The sequence below is a fragment of the Hypomesus transpacificus genome, unplaced genomic scaffold (assembly GCF_021917145.1).
Source record: "Hypomesus transpacificus isolate Combined female unplaced genomic scaffold, fHypTra1 scaffold_27, whole genome shotgun sequence".
NCBI classification, from domain to species: domain Eukaryota; kingdom Metazoa; phylum Chordata; class Actinopteri; order Osmeriformes; family Osmeridae; genus Hypomesus; species Hypomesus transpacificus.
In genome coordinates, this window is record NW_025813796.1 from 2,803,338 (window position 1) to 2,821,225 (window position 17,888).

Genomic DNA, 17,888 nt, shown 5'->3' on the forward strand with positions numbered 1-17,888 from the left:
TGAGAAATGGGCTGTGTAGTTGCTGACAATTTGCTTATTTTATTGATGAAACGGTCCATCCGTCCGTCATCCGTCCAACATCTACCGCTTGTCCGGGGGTCGGGTCGCGGGGGCAGCGACCTAAGCAGGGAGGCCCAGGCTTCCCTCTCCCCGGCCACTTCCACCAGCTCTTCCTGGGGGATGCTTCTGCGTTTTTCGAAAAACGGACACATGGGAACGCCCTCGTCTCCGTGGAACGCCCTCTACGAGCTCTCCGTCAGCCCTCGGAGAGCTTAACGCTCCTGAATTTTTTTACTATCCGTCGTAGCTACGGAGAGCTACGGAGAACCCCTTGGCTGTGATTGGTCAGTATAAGTACCGCTTGCGTCAGGGGCGGGGGGGTTGCCGTGATAGCAGGACGAACAGAATCCTTTGACCGCCATTGCTTGTAAAGTTTTTACAATTCATATTTCAGCTAAACGGTACATGTAAATCAGCATCTAAATTAAAATGTGACGAGAAATGGGCAGTGTAGTTGCTGAAAATGTGCATATTTTATTGATGAAACGGCTAATTTGTAAATTTTCTCCGACTTCTCGGTAACCTAGGTAAATAAACACTCAACGACGTCTCAGCACAAAACCGTTGCGCCACCTACTCTTCTGGCGGTGAAATGTTTTCAGCACCCACAGCCTACGGAGAACCATAAACGCAGTCTATCCGTCCGTATCCGTGCGCCCGCCCATCTGTAAACGGAGACGCAGAAGCATATTTCGGCCACAAATTGGGTAGAACTGTGCCTACCCAGGCCTACCCGTGGCTACGCCCCTGGTCTGCACACACTGCTCAGTGTTTTTATTTTGAAGTGACTGGGGGCCTGTTCCATTAAGCGAATTTAAGCAGGCATGCCAGTCACTTTTCCGTTTATTTGGTAAACTTGCTTTATGAAACAGTCCCCCGATTTTCGGACTTATTTTTTCCTTGCGGCTTGAACGCGACGTCCGTCAAACAGAAAAGCTACCTATTGTAAGAAATATTAATTTATCAAGCATCGCACAGTCAGTCGGTGAACAAGTTTAAGAAAACTTTATTGCTTGCGGCCGGCCCACAAGGAGACAAAAACATCACACGTCATTGTGCTACAAAGTTTGTTTGCTATCATGTTGTTCTAGCTAGCTACTTAAGCAGCCCCACTCTTTACAGTCATTGGTTAGGACAAAGGCATGCAAATGTTCCATGGCTCTTCTTCATTGGCTCCTTGCGTAGACCTGGTGCGCGTGTGTGTTTGAGTATGTGCGTGTGTGTGCCTTTTGACCCCTGTAAGCTTGACCACATGATTCACCCAACACAGATAAGGCCAGAAATCTTTTATGGCCTCTCCAGTAAGAGAGAGTGGTCAGCCCAGGTCACCTTGTTTACATATGCCTCATGTTACCCAAAGTTCAGATTTGGGGGTAGGCTTTTCTCTACACACAAGGAATGCTGAACACAATCATTCTTAAACAAGATAAATGTATTACATTTTCAATTTTTCCAACACCTATCTTTCGCAAAGCTGCGCGGATGCCCTTTTCCTTAGGCTTTTCATAGATATCACAAAATAATTTATAAAAAGTTGTCTATTATATACACATAAGCATATTATATGCATATTTACTGTGGTTACAAAAGTCAGTTCAAATTTAAGTCAACAGATTAATTCTCTGAATAATTCAGAATGTTTAGTGGCTTTGTGCTGTTTTGTTGTCCCAACAAATATTACCATGTTACTACTTTGCCAATCCCACCTAAATTATATGATGCATCTATCTTAACAGTTCAGAAAAGGTAACACTAAAGGTAAAAAATAAACATTTTATCTTTTCAAAATAAAGGCATGATTTATTTGTACAAAGCATCTGGTCCAGTATTAAAAGGCAGAAGTGGCAATTACAGATAAGTGCTTTCAACAAGGTGCATACTATGAGGATGGTTAGTTTGACCTAGAAAATAAATGGATGAGCCTTTTCTTTGTAACCACTACAAATACCAATCATATAGACATGGCAGAGAAGACTGCACAAACAAATGGTTAGTGTATTTCCTTGTGGGTTCATCAAGGTTGACTAGTGACGTTCCTGGCTGATCAACTTTAGCCTTTCAGCAAACTTCACTCAAACTTGATTCCCTGGGCCAAGGGAAGATCCTTGCTGTAGTTGATTGTGCTGGAGTGAGAAGAAAAAAAAAAAACGTTTTGTGAGAAAATGCCTATCGACAACAAGTGTACCATCTGTAGAACTGATAGGCTTGTATACAGTACTGTTGGCATACATTCAACTCTAATGCTGTGACATGCACTGCTGTGTTGTATAACACACGATGAAGGTGGCACAATGATGTGACTTAGAGTAAGTTAACTGTGAAACTTCATAGGGGAGTGTGACTGTCTCTTACCATGTTGACCGTCTCATGTATTGCTTCCAAGAGTCACTACCTGACTCACGTCCTCCTCCAGTATGTTTCTCACCACCTAGACACAACCACAATTACCAGTCAACTCTTAATGCAAAAAGGACATAAGTCAGTACTACGTGTAGATTCCCAACTAACCAAAAGCTCCTCCAATCTCGGCTCCACTGGTAGGGATGTTTACATTGACAATACCGCAGTCTGATCCTTTGGGTCTAGAAAAAGGACAAACTTGGCTTTAAAATCTGCACCTTGAGATTACACTTCTAATGGATTAAATCCTATATTCTTATAGCAACCATAAACATTATCCAAGATTTAATTCCATACTTTACACAGGTTTCCAGTAGGGATGCACAGATATCCACTGGCTCTCTTCAGTGTAATTGTATTTATTTTAACAGAAAAGGTTTGTATTGGAAGTCCACCATTGTCTGATACTCATCTAATGAGGTGTATAGCAGAGCAGAAGGCCCACCTCCAACAACGCAACAAGCTGAGGGACAAGATTAGTCGTAACATTTGTCAGAGGCTATTGTGTGAAGTAGACAGGACTGTCTTACCCCAGCCAGCGGAAAACACGACCCATGTCCTTTGTAAAGATACTGCTGGAAAGACCCTGTTTAACCTCGTTGTTCCAGGCAAAGGCCTCTTCTTCTGTCTGAGAAGAGGGTTTAGAATAAGGAAATTCTACATGAACTGTGCATCATTCATAGCAACATTGGACTTTCTTAGTGTTTCAAAAGCCAGTGTTCTTTACAAAAGTAGTTTGAACACTTGTGTGTCCTTTGAAAAAATCGGTTTGTGTGAGCCACAACACAACAAGCATTTGATACCTTGAACTTGAGGATGTAAAGAATGGGGACGAAGGTCTCGGTGTGGACGATGGGGGCATCGTGAGCCAGCCCTGTGATGATGGTGGGCTCCACATAGTTGCCAGGGCGATCCATTACCTGGCAATCACACAATAAACAGCACCAGTTGGCCAAAACTTTTGTATAGGACAAACCCACCTCAACTCACTCAACTAAAATGTATGTCTCCAGGCACCTTTCCTCCACACACTAGCGTGCCGCCCTGCTGCTTGGCCTGCTCGATGGCAGCCAGGTACTGATCCACAGCCTGTTTGGTGTGAAGAGGTCCATACAGGGTACTTGCTGTGAGATAAGAGGGGGGAAAAAAAACATGTATTAAATCGGTCAAAAAGTGACACGTCGGAGTGATCTGAAATACAGTATGAACAATCCCACAGTGTATAATAAATATGAGTTGGTTCAAATGAGAAACAGATGTTGGCCCACCCCTTCCCCCACAGAGTTCCATATTGAATGGTAAAGAAGACTCACGGTCCCAGGGGTCTCCAATTCGGACTTGTTTGTAGGCTTTGGCCACCCTCTCCACAACAACATCGTGGATGCTTTCGTGCAACATCTAAATGGACATTCAGACACAACCATTACATATCTACTACAACACATTTTATATGGGACTATTGTCACTAATCCAAATGGGAGAAAGTTAGTAATTTCATTTGGACGCATTTGAAACTTGTCAGTTGTTGTAAACACAGTGGTATGCAGAGCTGCCTGGGGGACTGATCTTACCAGTCTCCGGGTCGTGGTACAGCGCTGTCCGGCAGTTCCCACAGAGGCAAACACACAACCTGGCACTACCAGGTTCAGGTCAGCATCCTCAAACACTGGGAAGAACAGATTGTTATGTCTGCATGATTCTAACCAGCAGATTACATGATCATTTATATGATGAGCTTTATTTTGCAACCTGCTACATACTGTACAGTATTACAATTCTCTACTGCTACAAATAGGGCTTTAAAAACATTGTATTCTTACCTATGATGGCATTGTTGCCGCCCAGTTCCAGCAACTGGCGACCTGTAGATGGATAGTATACTCTTGCTCATGTTTTAAAGAAAACCTCACATGGCAAGTGGTAAAGCCAAATGTCTGTGACCAGTGGTAGACTCACCAAACCGCTCTTGAACCGTCATGGCCACCATTTTCCCAACGTGTGTGCTGCCTGTGAATGACACTAGGTCCACTCTCTCATCCTTGGACATTGCCATGCTATCAAAATGTAATTAGGTTTTAAAAGGTCATATTCTGCCACTTGTACACAATGTCCCATTAAGTTAATAAGGATAGATGCCTTGTGCCAGGTTTGCCTGTGTTTCACTATCTGCGGGTTGTGAGTTCAATATGTTGGTGTATGTTTGCAGCTAAAACAGCTACTTTTTTTTTTTTGAGGATGTAGAGGAATGTTAAATGTTGGTTAGGAGAGCAGACAAAATGGTAATAGTTTTAAAATATTCAAAGCAGGATATGAAACTCACCCAATATCAGCCCCTCCACATGTCATGGAGCAGATCGCACCAGGCAGGTGGTTCTCCTCCAGCACCTCTGCTACAATTCTGTCAACGCGCGCAAACACACACACCTGATTAATTCATTTGCTTTCAATTTAACTGCATCTGCTTCTTTAGAAAATATCCCTTTGCTAGTGTTTTCACATCACTTCACTGCATCAGAAGAATTTGCATCTGTACTGATGATGTGTGTGCAAAGGCCACTTACTTAGTGACAGCCACACTGGTGAGTGGGGTGGTGGGAGCTCCTTTCCTGTAGAGGGCATTGAACATTAGATTTTTCTCCTGGTTACACTGTAGCAATTAAGTGATTCCTGATAATTTTTGTCTGAACAGGTTTACATTTCAGACATTTAGTGACTGAATACTGTGACCGTTACACCTTACCAAAGACAGACATTGCCACAGATAAGAGCAATGGCATTGTTCCAGCCGTAAACAGCTACAGGAAAGTTAAAGGCTGTAATGATGCCCACTAGACCCACAGGGTTCCACTGCTCAATCAGCGCATGACCTGGCCCTGGGAAGCAAATATTTTTATTAAAACGTTTTCTTTAAAAAATTAAAAGAGAATGTTTCTTTATACATTACAATCCACACTGACTTTCAGATGGAAGGATTGGACCACCAATCATTCTAGATAGGCCCACAGCGTAGTCACAAACGTCAACATATTCTTGGACCTCTCCGACTCCCTCAATGTAGATCTTCCCCATCTCAAGAGACACCTAAAACCAAGAAAATATTATGGGAATACTGCAAATCAAGATTCCTTGAACATCAAACTGCACTTTTGTTCTTGACCAGGGGTCTCATTTATAAAGCTTGCACGCACAAAACTGGGCTGAATATGTGCGTACGCCACTTTCCACGCTAAGGTTGTGATTTATAAAAAAAACTAACTTGACGGGATAATGTGAGGTCCTCCGCGCAAACTCTGACCCTCCCGTAGGCCTACACACATTTTGGAAACAGTTGGAATTGGCGACGCAGATGACCATACTGTAAACAGACTGCAGAAATTGAATGTGGGAAGGACCTTACTCGTAATATTTATACATTTTGTTTTCCTCACACACGTTTTTTGACGATTACATCCAGTGTTATTTGCGCTTGTACTGAGTGATTCTTGTTCCATAAACACCTTGTACAATCCAACTCCAATTTTAAATAACAATTCAGCGCTTCCTCACCATCAGATTGTCCACTACGGGAGTGCAGGAGGGGGAGATTTACCGACTGCATGGAATAGAGGATAACATCACATATGCTACCTTTAGATAACTGCAGAACACAGTGTATAACTAAATATATTTCTTTAATAGGTCTACTGTGCAAATATCCTCATATGTCAAAAACTGGAAATACAGTCGTCAAGCTCCCGTGCAATCGCTACACTCTACGTCCTCGTTATCAGTCCAGTCTAATAGATTACTGTTCATAACAAAATGCTTTTGTTTTCAAATTGTATCTCGACTCGCGGTATCACTGGCACAATTGACGCCACGGCCACCAAATTTTCGGAGGTTTCGGGCTCCACCAATAGGCTAACAGTGTCTGAGAAGTTGTCATGCGCTATGATTCACCATAAAGAACAATCGCATGCCAGGGTCATGATGAGATACTAGATTAGCATTCATGAGGTGCTTATTTGCATTGACTATTTATGGTTAAAAATGGGCGTGTTCAGGGCAGGGGAACAATGCTGATTCACGTACGCACATTTGTGGGTAATCTGTGATTTATAAAGGGAACATTGTGTACAGGTGTGCGTACGCACGGTTTAATAAACTGAATTTGTGTGCGTACGCCATTTTAGGCTTTTGGGCGTATGTACACTTTTAGTAAGAATCCTACACAGTTTTATAAATGAGACCCCAGGGCATTATGGATCAACTAGTTTGAGTACGATATGAAAGGTCAACGTGCACTGAGAATTCAATAGGTATGGAGAAACTTGCCATAAGATTCACAATCAAAAACATTGGCCTGTTATGTCACCTTTTCTTTCTGTCACAGCACACAGTAAGGGGTCTTACCAAGCTGCCGAGAACTTTGATTTTCTTCCTCAGCGCATCGCCGATCTGTCTCACAATCTCTCCTCTCTTGGGAGCTGGGATCTACATTCCACAGAAGAATTGGTGAGTCACTCAAGTGGCTGAGAAGTGATAGACGCAGGTGGCATTCAGTCATTACTGTACTTACATCAGCCCAGACTTTCCACGCTTCCCTCGCCTTCTGCACAGTTTCTTCATACTCTGCCAGTGTAGCCTGAACAAGAGCGGAGTTAACCGAAGTATATATTAACTCCAGAACAAAATATTTAAAACTTTGTATGAAGAAACATTATCAGTGAACTTCAGTTCAGAGTTTGTATAGCAGTTGGCAAGAAAGGCCTTGAAGACAAAATGTCTGTTATTTATGTGTTAAAATGATAAAGAATTTGAGATTGGGGAAGAAATTGTATTTCCTGTGTGCTTATGTTAATTAGAATCAGAAGATTAGCTATTGCCTTATCATCTATTAATATATTGTCTTATTACACATTCATATTTACAGTATGTGTTCCTACTGTATTTTATTGAGTTCTGATGAGTTACATGTCTATAATGTAGTATCTGCCTGCCTATAATAACAAACCCTTTTTGACAGTTATTTGTTTTTCTCTATTCATTATAAACATTGTCCTCTGACCTTCATGCCTCAGAGAGACTTTGCTAGTACTTCTGTGTGTCTGAACTGGTAATATTTTTGTGTTGTGCAAACCCAGAGCCCAACTGAATAGTCACACAGTTCCTGAGGAGATGGACTGAACGGGCAGAACCCCTGAGCAAAACTAAAAAGGTAAGGGGACCTTTCTCAAATCCTTCTTGAGGACTGCTTTATTATAGCTGTCCCTTGACAACACTGGTAACCTAAACCAAAACACATTTGTAAATACTTTTCTTGTCGTGCAGATAGTGGTTATTTGATTATGGGATGTATTATGGATTCTTGGAAATTGTTGAACAAGGCAGCGTTCCTACTTGAGGTGTATTCTCGTGCCCAGGAAGGCAAGGAAACTTTGGCTTAGGAGAAGCCATATTTGTAGGTAATTTACTACCAAGGTATCATTGTGTGCCTTCACAGTTAAGTTTCAGATTTAGAATGGGTAATAACTCTGCAAAATCAAGACCCATTGAGGAGTTACTACCAGAGAATAGCCCAGCCATTTATGTTTGTTTAACATGAACAACAAGCCGAGTTGTGTATTAAGAGATGGTGTGAATGGACTTATACTAATATAAAGATGCTTTTTGTTAGAAGGAATGTTTGATAAGAAGCTATTGGAAAACGGAAAGAGTGGTTTTGTTGCCCCTTAGGCCTATTCCTTTGAGGCTCAATTGAAGTGACTGGGACACATGGTCAAAATGATATGGCCTAATTAGTACACATTTTTACAGACTTATTTGAGAATCGTAGTTTGTGTTCACAATCCAACATTTTCTGATTTAATTATATTTCTTGATTGGCCTCTCACCCCTACGGTGTTCAGCAAACTTGAAATATTATTTGTCACTGAAAGATACCCTGACTTGGTGTGCCCCTTGTTGGGCACACAGCTAGAGGAGGGACACTTAAGATTTGGAAGAATGATGTCATACCACAGATAGGGGTGAGTGCAAGACTGGGGGTATGAGTGTTATGGGGGGGTGGGGGGGGGGGTATTTAGAAAGACTCACTAGAGTATTTGATATGCATTCAGGTTTAAGACTGAAGGAGCACCTATACCAATCACTCATGTAATCATATGGGGTCTCCTTCCAAATGTAAAGGCTAAAGTGAAACGGCAGGACGTGAATTTGGGAAAACAATGTCTAGATGCTCTTATGGATTATGTAAAACAAAACTACAATCTGATTCAGGAGAGCAAGTTCATTCACATTACCCCAACCACAAAGCTATCCTGAATGTTGGGAAATCACATTTTCCTGTGCCAACTCAGACCATGTGTACTTTACCTGGCGTACTCTGGCAATAGGCTCGTTATTGGCAGGGCAGTATGATGTGACAACCTTTAAGACAGAGCACCAGTTTAGACACAATATCTCACCACACACCAGAAAGCTGAAATACACTGACATTAATGAAGGGAAATAGAGAGATAACAAAACCATGCCTAGAAAGTCACTGAAACATATTACCAATACTGGTTCAAATATTGGAAGAAATGGTTGGATGAGATAACAGTATTATGTTCTCAGGAAACGTCTATTTCTGGACATTTTTGAAAGTCAATTGTGCAAGATTTTGGGCAACTACAATTTACAACCTTGCAAGTCACCACTAGGGGTCACTGAGGATCTATTTGGAAAAGGACAAATTGGCTAGCAAGTAGTAGCCTACATGGCTTAGCTTGCTAGCGTGCTAAAGAACAGCTGTAAATAGTTTGTTGCACAAATTCAACCTCAAGTAAAATGTTTGACAAGTTATTCAATCAGCTTACATTTCATTTAGTAGTTATATAATGACAGTTGATGAGCTCAGCTGCTTAGTTTTAAGACCGTGAGCTGTCTAGCATGCGGGTGTCACTGTAGTAGAAGTGTCCCAAGCGCTGCAAAGATCGCTTTTTGACTTGACCAAAAGAACCGAGCAAGCTTAATACTGGTTGCCACAAAGTATGAAACAATGGCAAGATACCTCTCAAAATACAACATTTTAATAATTCAAAAAACAACATTAAAACAAGAAATATTGCATCAATGGAAAAGTTTGGCCAACAAGTAAGATTTTAAAACAATTGGCACTTGCAGCAACTGTTCGAATTCAACAGTTTTAGAAATGTTATGCTGAACTGATTCAAACGTGGTTAACCTGTGGTTAACAGGTGAAACGTGGCCTTTGCGTAACGCCTTTGGCCACTCAGCCTAGATTTATATTTAGACACCTGGAACCACGTAGCTAATCTCATTGCTTACCTCTCCTTTACCTCCCCAAGTCCCGTTGTAAACACCATCATTATCCTCACTTAGACCCAACTCTTTTAGCCATGCATATTTGGGCTGGTTTATCAGGAGTGTAGACATAGCCGCGGATTGCTGACAGCGAACTGTGAGAAGTTTCCTTCGGAGGGCCCAGTGCCGTACAATTGTTAACGTGAGGGAGCGCTGCATGGTTGGATGAAGGGTGCAATAAAAGACGTGTATGCACACTTTCTACGCAAGTAGGTAGTAGCTTGCTGTCCTCGTGACATGAACTTTGATGATTGGTCCTCAAGCGGCACAACCTCCTTTTTTTTCTTATTTATCGCAGAACAACAACACAAATACGCTACATACAGAAGATTATAATGTTGTCTCTGTCACAAGATACATTGTAGCATCAACAATTATACATAACATGTAAAATAAATAAAATAAAAAACAAAGGGGCACAGCCTCTTGGAGAAACACGACCGTGCCCTTCCTGGTCATAAAAATTCTCCAAGTAAATTTATCCTCCTAGGTCATTGCCAAGGCCAAACTAGAAACATCATGTTCATTCAAAAAGCCACATTCAAAGTTAAGTAATGGCAGAAGTAGCTGCAATTGAGTCTAGTTAGCAGTCCCCAGAAATTCACTGTGTGCATAGTAGATACCGCTGAACAATTTCAGTGAATTCTTTCATTAGTCACATTAATAGTGTTAAAGTAACTTTTCAACAACTATAACTAATGATTACAATACCGGACTGACGTCCCTCTGTGCATGATTTATACATATATTAACTGCACTGTGAGAGGTTGATAAAAGAGATCAAATGGAAATTAAATGTTGTTTGGGAGGAATCATTTTAGTATTGAAAGGCACCATCAAAGTCCTAAAACATCTTAGCAGCTAGATATACTGTATATAGGCCTACACTTAGAACTTTATTATTTGTTAAAACCATTCTTTTTTCATGGAACCACCTACTTCTCAAATCATACGCAACCACAAGAACATGATGACATTCTTGCAAACGAACTGATCATTTTGTCGCTTTCGATTGGCTCAGCAAAGAGGAAGCAATCCACAACATTTGCATGCCCTTGGTATTTACTTCCGTTTTGCAGAAATGGCGGGTCTCGCAGCCGCAATGGACAACGATCTGGAAGATGGCGAGATTTCTGGCTCAAACTCTGACTCAGAAATGGGAACTACACGTAATGATCGATCCCAGGTAACATTTAATGATAGCAAAGGGCACACTTAGATAACCGCATGCATTATGGCTTGTTTGTGAATTGTTGCGGCGCTCTTGTAGTTTACTGTACGTGTTAATCGATAATTGCATTCAACACTAAACGTAGCTTACTTGCTCTGTCGTGATTAGAAATTGTGGATGGCTACTCAGTGTTTTGAGGAATGCTTAACGAATTGTAACGAGGAAGGAAATGTTATCAGTGCTACTTAGCTAGCTGCTATGCATGGTACGTAGCCACCATTTGCCATCTCAAATGTGAGGGGACTGGCCCATTTTGTTAAAATGGGTAGATGGCTAACCTGGCTTTCATGTGTGTATCAACAATGTATAAACTGAATTAACTTAAGAAAATGTTTATCTTAAATGTTTTCTTCCCTTAGATGCCTGAACCTACAGTTTTCATTGGCCAGTCTTTCCAGTCGAGAGCCGTGCCACAGTCAACCCAATCAGTGACAAGCTATCGTAACACCATAAGAACAGCAGACTCCAGCGATAGTGACCATGATTCTGACGAGGATGCGTCGCTGTGGAGGAGGAAACGTCAGAAGTGCTCTAACGCTCCACCACCCGCAAGCTTCGCTGCCGGGCACATAGGTACCCAGGTACAGCCTAGTGCCCCGGGAGGCCGCAAAGTCAATAACATCTGGGGCTCCATAGTCCAAGAGCAAAGCCAGGAAGCAGTGGCAGCAGAGCTCGGTATTCTCGGGATGGAGGGCAGTGTTAGCATGGCAAGCAGAGACGTGGAGACATATAACTATGTTTTGGCTCGAAAGCTTATGGATAAAGAGAGGGAGCTTGAGGAACTACAGCAGAATCAAGGTGAGGTCTCCATGTTGGATGCTCAGCTGGGTGAGTATATGAAGACCCGGGGGGAGTCAGAGTGTGGAGGTGGCCATTCTAAGAGGAAGCGCTCAGCGAAAGAGCGACTGGGCCCTAGAGCAGAGATGGACATCAAAGGCCGATATGAGATCACAGAGGATGACCCGGAAGATAGGGTCATAGATGAAATTTCATACAGGTGTGTTAAACCAGCTGCTTCAAATTTCTCTGAAGAGATATTTTGCTAAACTCCATGTCCAAGCCATATGTCCTAAAAACATCTTATTTTTCTTTCATAGGGTCAACGAAGTCACACAATCATACAATAACCTCGTACTAACTTGCGGATCCTTCTTTTCTCTTCAAGGCTTCAAGAGCCCAAAAGGGAATTAATAGAACGTGTTGTTAGTGTCATTGGAAAGAAGAAAGCAATAGAACTTCTTGGAGAGACCGCAACACTTGAGGAAAATGGTGGTGTATACACTATGGTATGTAACTGTATTGATATCAGTGATGGAAATGGTTAAAATCACAATTATGTTCAAAGCTTGGTGTCCCAATACTAAAGAGTTACCTTTGATGTCCCAATTAATCGTAATATATATATTCAATTGAAATCCTCTTGTCTTTTGTAAAGGCTGCTCAAATGGGCAGAGTACTGTGTCTACATGTCACTAATGCATGGTAGGCAATGAATTTTAGCTCATGTTTGAAATTATTCAAACCAAAATATTCCATCCCCTCCCTTCAAAGCCACACCTTCCAAACACATAAACACGCTGCCTGACTGCTGCCAGGAGGTAGACAGACAGACAAGTAGCCCGTCCAATCATTGCATTCGGTCTGAATGCCGTCCAATCATTAGTGCTGGTGTAACTTTAATGATTGATCATGTTTATTATAGCCCACAGATACTGGATTGATTTAATTTGACCGTAAACCCTTATGATTTATTGGTTGCCATCAGGATGTGAAGTTTATTTCAGCAAATATGAGAAAGTGTTTCTCAACTGCATTACCTACCTAGCCTTTTAAGTGCTTATTTTCCTCCCCTGTAGGATGGCAGCAGGCGACGAACCCCAGGTGGGGTATACCTCAACTTGCTCAAGAACACCCCCAGCATCCTCAGTGAGCAGATTAAGGTAAGACAAATTTGCTACTTCTTAAATGGTTGACTTGATGCATGCTGCTATAGTATACTTGCCATTATTAGCCAGCATCGTACCTTAAGTTTTATATAATGTATTTCAACCTTTTGAATAATTAGTTTCTTGTTCGTATTATGGTGTATTAACATAGATGCCTTTTTTGTAAAACAAATAGGAAATATTCTTCGATGAAAACCAGAAAGAACAGAAGAGTAAAAAATCTGCTCAAAAGAGAAGGCGACATGTGGTGGCCAAAAAGATGAAGCAGGCCATCAACACACTGAACATGCAGGACCATGATGATGTTTCCAGAGAGACTTTTGCAAGTGATACCAATGAAGCCTTGGAGTCTCTCGAAGAGGTCGCTGAAGAGGACCAACCAGAACCTGCCCAGGGAACTGAGGAGACACCGGTAGTCTACAACTCTACTGACCTTGAGGTTTTTTGAGCCAAGGAACTTGTGCTTATTGGACTAAGGACATTTCATGAAACTGGGTGAGAGATAAACGATCATGTTTAGATAACGATAAAGCACTGTAAATTACTGTTCTCACCTGTGTTGCAGTACTGTTAGTACTAATTACCTACTTTCCTTGTGTAACAGCTTCTAAGTTGAAGACAAAAACTAGGAATTGTTCATTAATATTATTTTTGTACCTTAAAATGTGTCCTGAAATGCAGCGTTTTTTTTCTTTTTGGGGGGGGGGGGGGGGGGGGGGGGGGCCTAATATAATTTTTCCCCCATAGTATACATGTTAGATACATATTTGAACGCATCCTACTTTTATTGCAAAAACACATGGCCCTGTCCAAATAAATATAGAACTGCTTGCTACTTGCGACTGTGTTTTAGCAAATGTCAGCTTTATGCAAGTTTTTTCTTAGACCAATATTCAGTGTTTGAGATACCATTGATTTTGAGATTCTTTCTCTCTCTCTCTCCCCCCACCCCCCTTTAGGTTTGCCCTAATGTTTTGAATTGTGTAGAAATGCATGCATCAAGGGAGGCTAAAAGTAAGAGTGTATTTCATTGCATTTCCTAATATGTGTGCTGTTTGTTACACTATGAGCCACAGAAGTGCACTAGTGTTTAAATGAGAAGCCATTAACACTTTGGGGACATTTAATCCGTCTTAACTACACATTCCTGGTTAAATATCACAGAATGGACAATTGCTCAAAAATAAACTTTGATTTCGACATATCATTGACCCTTTTTTTTTTCATAGCCTTCTACAGAAAGTTTAATAAATCCAGATTATTCCAACACAATGTTCATCTCAAATAGAATTAGCTGTATGCTGTCCTAGATGTTTGCACAGCTGACAAAAGAGCTCTGACGAGATTATTATAAACTTTCAGGTTACAACAAAGTGTAGCACCCCTTTACCAAACTGTAGTTAATGGACTGCAAACAGTACTTAATATCTGGCCATATGTTGTCATGGTGACAGGCTGATTGGTAAATGTGTGATTGTAAAGGTTGAAATGGGTTTTCAGGCTATATAAAATATATCTTGTATACTGTACTTTTTTCTCCCGAAGAGTGTGACTCATTATGACCTTGACCATACTCAATGAAAACTTCAGAATTGCTCAAATAAACTGTAAATCTGAGTCATAAAATGGGTACCCTGGATAAAAGAGACTTGGAATTGTAGAGCTTATTTGTTAGAATTACACAATATAATCCATTCAATACAACTCACTCAGTTTACAGAAGTTAAACAAAACAATTATCAAAGTCTTTTAAGATGAGGAGAAAGACGAAGCTTGGTCTTCTTTACCCAAAACTGACTGAAGTACTCACATATATACTACTGTACATTTATCATAAACCATTGGAAATTAGTTCAGTATTTAAGTAGTACATGTTTTACCATCCCTCCCTCATTCTATATAATGGTCCAATCAACTTGCAGTCACTTAAACACAATTTGACAAAACGCCACACTATCATCTATTAATAACACAAACAGCTAAGCTCATATCTTGAGTGTGTACAGAAGTCTTCGTTCAACCTTAGTAATATGAAATCCTCTTGTCCCATCTGGTCCATATGGGAACCGAACGATCCCTGAGGGTAGCGTATCCCCCATTCTCTTGTTTCCTAGACGACTCTGTCTAATACTACTGTCATCGAGCATAGACGCTTGTACGCCAGAAATCTCGCGCCTTTGAGCCCATGGTTTCTGGATGTTGCCAATATTAGTTGCATTGTCATGGTTCCGCCGGTTCAACTCAGGGCTAGTGTCGGGACTCCTCCACACCTCGGAGACCAGGAGTGGGGAGGCTCGGGGGACAGCTGGGAGGGACGTGCGGAGGATCCTAGGACTGGAGCGGGGGCTTGAACGTGGACTATTCCATGGACTGCTACACACTTGGCCTGATGAGAAGTGAGGAATGTGAAGTGGGGAAGCCACTTCCGATTCAGACGAGCTGTATGCTGATGAGTCATCCCCTCTGTATTGGAGCTGGTTCATTCGGCGGTTGACGATTGCTACACCTTTACAATTGCATTTTTCCTCAACCAGGTCCAACCCTGCTTTCTTTTTTAAGGTTTTTCCTATTAGAATAACTTTCACTGAACCTTCCAACTGAGACAGCTGGTTATATGCCCTTCCAGCACCTTCTAGGTCCTCATACTCCACCAGAAAGCTCTCCTGAGAGCAGAGTTCAGGATACCTGTAACTATTCCTTTGCACCTCTGGTGGGAGCTCCCTTCCAGGCCTGAAGACCTTGACTGTGCAGATGCTTCCAAAGGGCTCCAGGATGCTGATAGCAGTTTCCATGGTGCTACTATGAGGTCTAGGGACCTTAGTGTCAGAATTAGGAGAGACATCTGACAGGTTCCAGACCAGCAGAAATTTGCTAGGTACTTGAGCCAAGAGAGACTCTGGTACTGGGTCTTTTCTCCTCACCTTGTTGCCTTCCTTGTTGAGTTCTAGCTTTGAGGAGTAATGTTGGAGGGCATAGGCTGTAATCCTCCAGTCTTTGGTTAGATGCTTCATCTAGTCAGAACATAAAATGTATATTATTTCATTACAATGTGATGTATAGGAAGCAAAGTTCATATAATGTAAAGAATGTAACTATTTTGAATTGATCTAGTACTATAAGTGAGGAGACGATGATGTGAATTATATAGAGAAGAAAGATAAAGCACCTTACCTTTTTAAAAGATGTCAGAAGCTTTACGTTCACATAACCCATCTTATTTCTTCTGACATGTTTCAGTAAGAAAGTGTCTTTGACTAGGTTGTCATCTGAAAGATAGTGTTCAATTTGTGCAACCATTTTCCTGCTGACATTTGCATCTGGAGCTGCCCAGTCATCCAGTTCAATGTCATAATCATTTTCATTGTAGACAAGTCGATTGATGAATCTAAGGAAGAGCAAAAACATTTAACCTACAACTCAGTGAAAATTCGCTCTAGAATGTTGTTTAATCACATCTAATAATTAGGATTGCTTTAAAATCGAATAAAGTTTTCAACCTCTTACAAACATTGACTGTAAACAAACATTACTTACTTGTCATCACTTAATATGGGGCTCTCCATTCCTTCCTCTTTGTCTTTTGAGAACTTTACGGAGATTAGTGAAAATGTCTCATAAAAAGATTAAGCCATGCATCCACAAGATCGCCAGACACAAAGTCATCACACTGCTCCCTTGCTTCCAGATTTATAGCCTTGAGCAACTCTGATAATCTATGCCGTGGGCTCTCAATTTGAAGTATCTTTCCGCTTCGTGAGCCACAACACAATTGTCTGTCAAGGACCATTCAGTATTGTATTCTGCTGCTGTAAATCCCCATAAATGGGCATTTCAGCAGTTTGACATCATCTGATTCATTCAGACCTTTTGATAAGAGGTACAAAGCAGTGGGGGGGAGTTACCATAAATAGCAACCCATAATTGGCAGAAGGCAGATGATTTTATAATTCAATAGAGCCAACTGTGAATTACTACTGCAATATGATTACTATAGATACACTATGACACCATACAAGCACACTCCTTCAAATTAGTCCTGAATAACTTAGTGCCTTAAAATTAAAATGATCTTCTATTGTCACAGTCGAGTTCCATACTGCCTCTAAACATCGTCAGCACAATAATTTTGTCAAAACCTTCACAAAACATGGTTCCATGGCCTTAGATTACCGTACCTTGCACAATGCCAGTTGGCTGGAGTTGGGTAAAACTCATCACCATCGGACTATATATATATAAGCAGAAAACGTTTTCTCTGGAGTTATAATTTCCCTTTATCACCTGGTAGTCTGAAATACTTATTTTGGTTTGACAGATGCTGGAAGAACAGTCCAAATGCATAGTGCTAATTACAGTTTGGTGAAGGAATTATGAACAATTCCCTGTTGCTGTATCCCTTTTCGAATAACATTGAAAGTATAAACACCAATGTGACCAAATCTAGTTTGTTGTAAGAATAAGCAATCATCAGCATGTTTATTTTTGTTTTGTTTGTTTTTTAGATATGGAATGAGGCACCATATTCATGTATATAATCAAACTCACAATTAGATTTACATAAATATCTGAGTATAAATTACAATCATAAAACATACAGTAGTATACAATAGTATACTATAACAATAAGAGCAGACACAATTAAACTAACAATTAAAAAGGTAAGTTTTAGGCCAAGTTTTTAAATGGCCAAGCGAAAGAGCATTTCTGATGTAAACAGGTAGGCAGTGAGTACCATTCCTTAAGAGCAGTGCATGAAAAATCCCTTCCACCCATGTTTTTTTTATTTGCAGAGGCTGGTACAGAGAGATAGTCAGCTGACCGAAAAGGTCAGGAGGGAGTATGAGGTGTAACCAGTTCACAAATATAAACTGGGTCCAGCCCATGCACTGCTTTGAAAGTTAACA

The 17,888-nt window shown here is 41.0% G+C and overlaps 3 protein-coding genes across 4 annotated transcripts; 1 reads left to right on the plus strand and 2 right to left on the minus strand.

Annotated features, from left to right (window-relative positions):
- Positions 1–1,839: 1,839 nt before the first annotated feature.
- aldh7a1 (aldehyde dehydrogenase 7 family, member A1) lies at positions 1,840–10,004 on the minus strand. The gene is made up of 18 exons (XM_047015039.1): positions 9,772–10,004; positions 8,815–8,868; positions 7,019–7,084; positions 6,853–6,933; positions 5,418–5,541; positions 5,201–5,333; positions 5,022–5,066; positions 4,781–4,858; positions 4,417–4,514; positions 4,281–4,322; positions 4,032–4,126; positions 3,774–3,858; positions 3,478–3,584; positions 3,264–3,380; positions 2,991–3,088; positions 2,569–2,642; positions 2,413–2,488; positions 1,840–2,183 (listed from the first exon to the last, which is right to left on the minus strand). Exons 1-18 carry the CDS (start codon positions 9,964–9,966, stop codon positions 2,129–2,131), a joined length of 1,623 nt encoding a protein of 540 aa, XP_046870995.1. The 5' UTR covers positions 9,967–10,004; the 3' UTR covers positions 1,840–2,128.
- An 865-nt stretch (positions 10,005–10,869) lies between these two features.
- Positions 10,870–14,492, plus strand: phax (phosphorylated adaptor for RNA export). 2 transcript variants are annotated; one of them, XM_047015048.1, is made up of 6 exons: positions 10,870–10,993; positions 11,398–12,035; positions 12,204–12,324; positions 12,895–12,978; positions 13,160–13,479; positions 13,944–14,491. In XM_047015048.1, exons 1-5 carry the CDS (start codon positions 10,889–10,891, stop codon positions 13,430–13,432), a joined length of 1,221 nt encoding a protein of 406 aa, XP_046871004.1. In that variant the 5' UTR covers positions 10,870–10,888; the 3' UTR covers positions 13,433–13,479; positions 13,944–14,491. The 2 variants fall into 2 exon arrangements, with proteins under 2 accessions (XP_046871004.1, XP_046871003.1); XM_047015047.1 differs by having other exon boundaries at positions 13,160–14,492.
- Positions 14,493–14,969: 477 nt separating this feature from the next.
- On the minus strand, positions 14,970–16,590 carry LOC124463056 (la-related protein 6-like). The gene is made up of 3 exons (XM_047014745.1): positions 16,519–16,590; positions 16,156–16,369; positions 14,970–15,995 (listed from the first exon to the last, which is right to left on the minus strand). Exons 1-3 carry the CDS (start codon positions 16,545–16,547, stop codon positions 14,970–14,972), a joined length of 1,269 nt encoding a protein of 422 aa, XP_046870701.1. The 5' UTR covers positions 16,548–16,590.
- Between the last annotated feature and the right edge of the window lie 1,298 nt (positions 16,591–17,888).